Here is a 1745-nt window from a genome sequence, read left to right as displayed (position 1 = left end):
TCTGTTCTAGTTCTGTTCTAGTTCTGTTCTAGTTCTGTTCTGGTTCTGTTCTAGTTCTGTTCTAGTTCTGTTCTAGTTCTGTTCTAGTTCTGTTCTAGTTCTGTTCTCTTTCTGTTCTAGTTCTGTTCTAATTCTGTTCTAATTCTGTCCTAGTTCTGTTCTGAATAAGTTCCAAACTATATTTGGTTTTATCCTTTACAAGAAAAGAATAATATGTTTCCTCTCTTTTAAATATTCTCAGTGTATTTTGTTTGCACTTAGTGTAGTACATATTTTGATTAATTATCGTGGTGGTTCTGCGTTTTAATGATTAGGGAACAGTTATTCAATGATGTTTTGTTATTGTTTTTTATAATTTTTTTTTCGTATAACGGCAATCAAATACTGAATTACGAAGATGGGTGACGATTTTTGCGCTCTTCAATTTAAAGATTGCGCTATAAATAAGCCGCATTTCCGTCGTGACTATTTCAAAAGTGAATTTAAAGTGTAACGTTTAACAACGGTGCAATTAAATGAAAATTAATTAAAATATTATAAAAAAAGATAAAAGAAAAAAATATATCAAAATGCGTTTATTACTAGAGGTAAATAAAACGTTCAAGTGTTTTAGGTTTAAAATAGCAAAAAAATAATAAAAAATAATAAAAAAACAAAAAAATAATAAAAAATATTTACTATATCCTAGCACCAAATCGATTTTATTGATCCTTCGGAATTATTGCGCCCAGAACCCACTTTCGCCGATAAAAGTTTATCGAAATTCCGTGATTACAGTGTCGATGAAACAGATCCTCTCAAAGAACGTGTACGTCAAACTTATCGCCTAATGCACTTAAATCAAACTGTGGATTTTGTTCATGGACGTCGTCAAAGATGGTTGCAATATAATACCATGAAAGCTACTGTACGTGAAGCTCTAGAGAAACTTAACGATTTAATTGATGAATCTGATCCCGATATTGATTTACCCAATATTGTACATGCTTTCCAAGCAGCTGAACGGGCCCGCGAAGAATTTCCCGAACTCGATTGGTTACATTTGACCGCCTTAATTCATGATTTAGGCAAAATTATGGCTTTCTATGATGAACCTCAATGGTGTGTAGTGGGTGATACTTTCCCTGTAGGTTGTGATTGGGGTGATAGTATTGTCTATCGTAAGGATAGTTTTGAGGGTAATCCAGATGGTAATAATCACAAATATAATACAAAGTATGGCATGTATGAACCTAATTGTGGCATTGATAATCTTTTAATGTCTTGGGGTCATGATGAATATATGTATCAAGTTTTGAAACATAATAAAACAAAATTACCCGATATTGCCTGCAAAATTATCCGTTTCCATTCGTTTTACCCCTGGCACAATGGTGGTGATTATCAACATTTGGCTAAGCCAGAAGATGAGGAGACTAAAAAATGGGTGCTGATATTTAAGTAAGTATCAAAAACGAAATTTTCCGGAATTGAATTAAAACTGAACTAGAACTATTACAGAACTTGAAAGGAAATACAGCAGAACTAGAACAAAACTAGAACAGAACTAGAAAAGAACTAGAACAGAACTAGATCAGAACTAGAACAGAACTAGAACAGAACTAGAACAGAACTAGAACAGAACTAGAACAAGAACAAGAACTAGAACAGAACTAGAACAGAAATAGAACAGAACTAGAACAGAACTAGAACAGAACTAGAACAGAACTAGAACAGAACTAGAACAAAACTAGAACAGAACTAGA

The 1745-nt window shown here is 32.9% G+C and overlaps 2 protein-coding genes across 2 annotated transcripts in view; both read left to right on the top strand.

The window, feature by feature from the left end:
* The window catches only part of LOC111686156 (protein suppressor of white apricot), a 10364-nt gene that overhangs the window by 6959 nt on the left and 1660 nt on the right, over positions 1–1745 (top strand). The gene's annotated exons all lie outside the window — the stretch shown is intronic.
* On the top strand, positions 429–1467 carry LOC111686157 (inositol oxygenase). Its single transcript, XM_046945787.1, has 2 exons — positions 429–587; positions 689–1467. The coding sequence occupies exons 1-2, from the start codon at positions 570–572 to the stop codon at positions 1442–1444; spliced, it is 774 nt and encodes a 257-aa protein (XP_046801743.1). The 5' UTR covers positions 429–569; the 3' UTR covers positions 1445–1467.

This window comes from Lucilia cuprina, chromosome 3 (assembly GCF_022045245.1).
Source record: "Lucilia cuprina isolate Lc7/37 chromosome 3, ASM2204524v1, whole genome shotgun sequence".
Taxonomy (NCBI): domain Eukaryota; kingdom Metazoa; phylum Arthropoda; class Insecta; order Diptera; family Calliphoridae; genus Lucilia; species Lucilia cuprina.
Note: the sequence above shows the minus strand (reverse complement) of the source record. Positions and strands in the feature narration are given on the sequence as shown.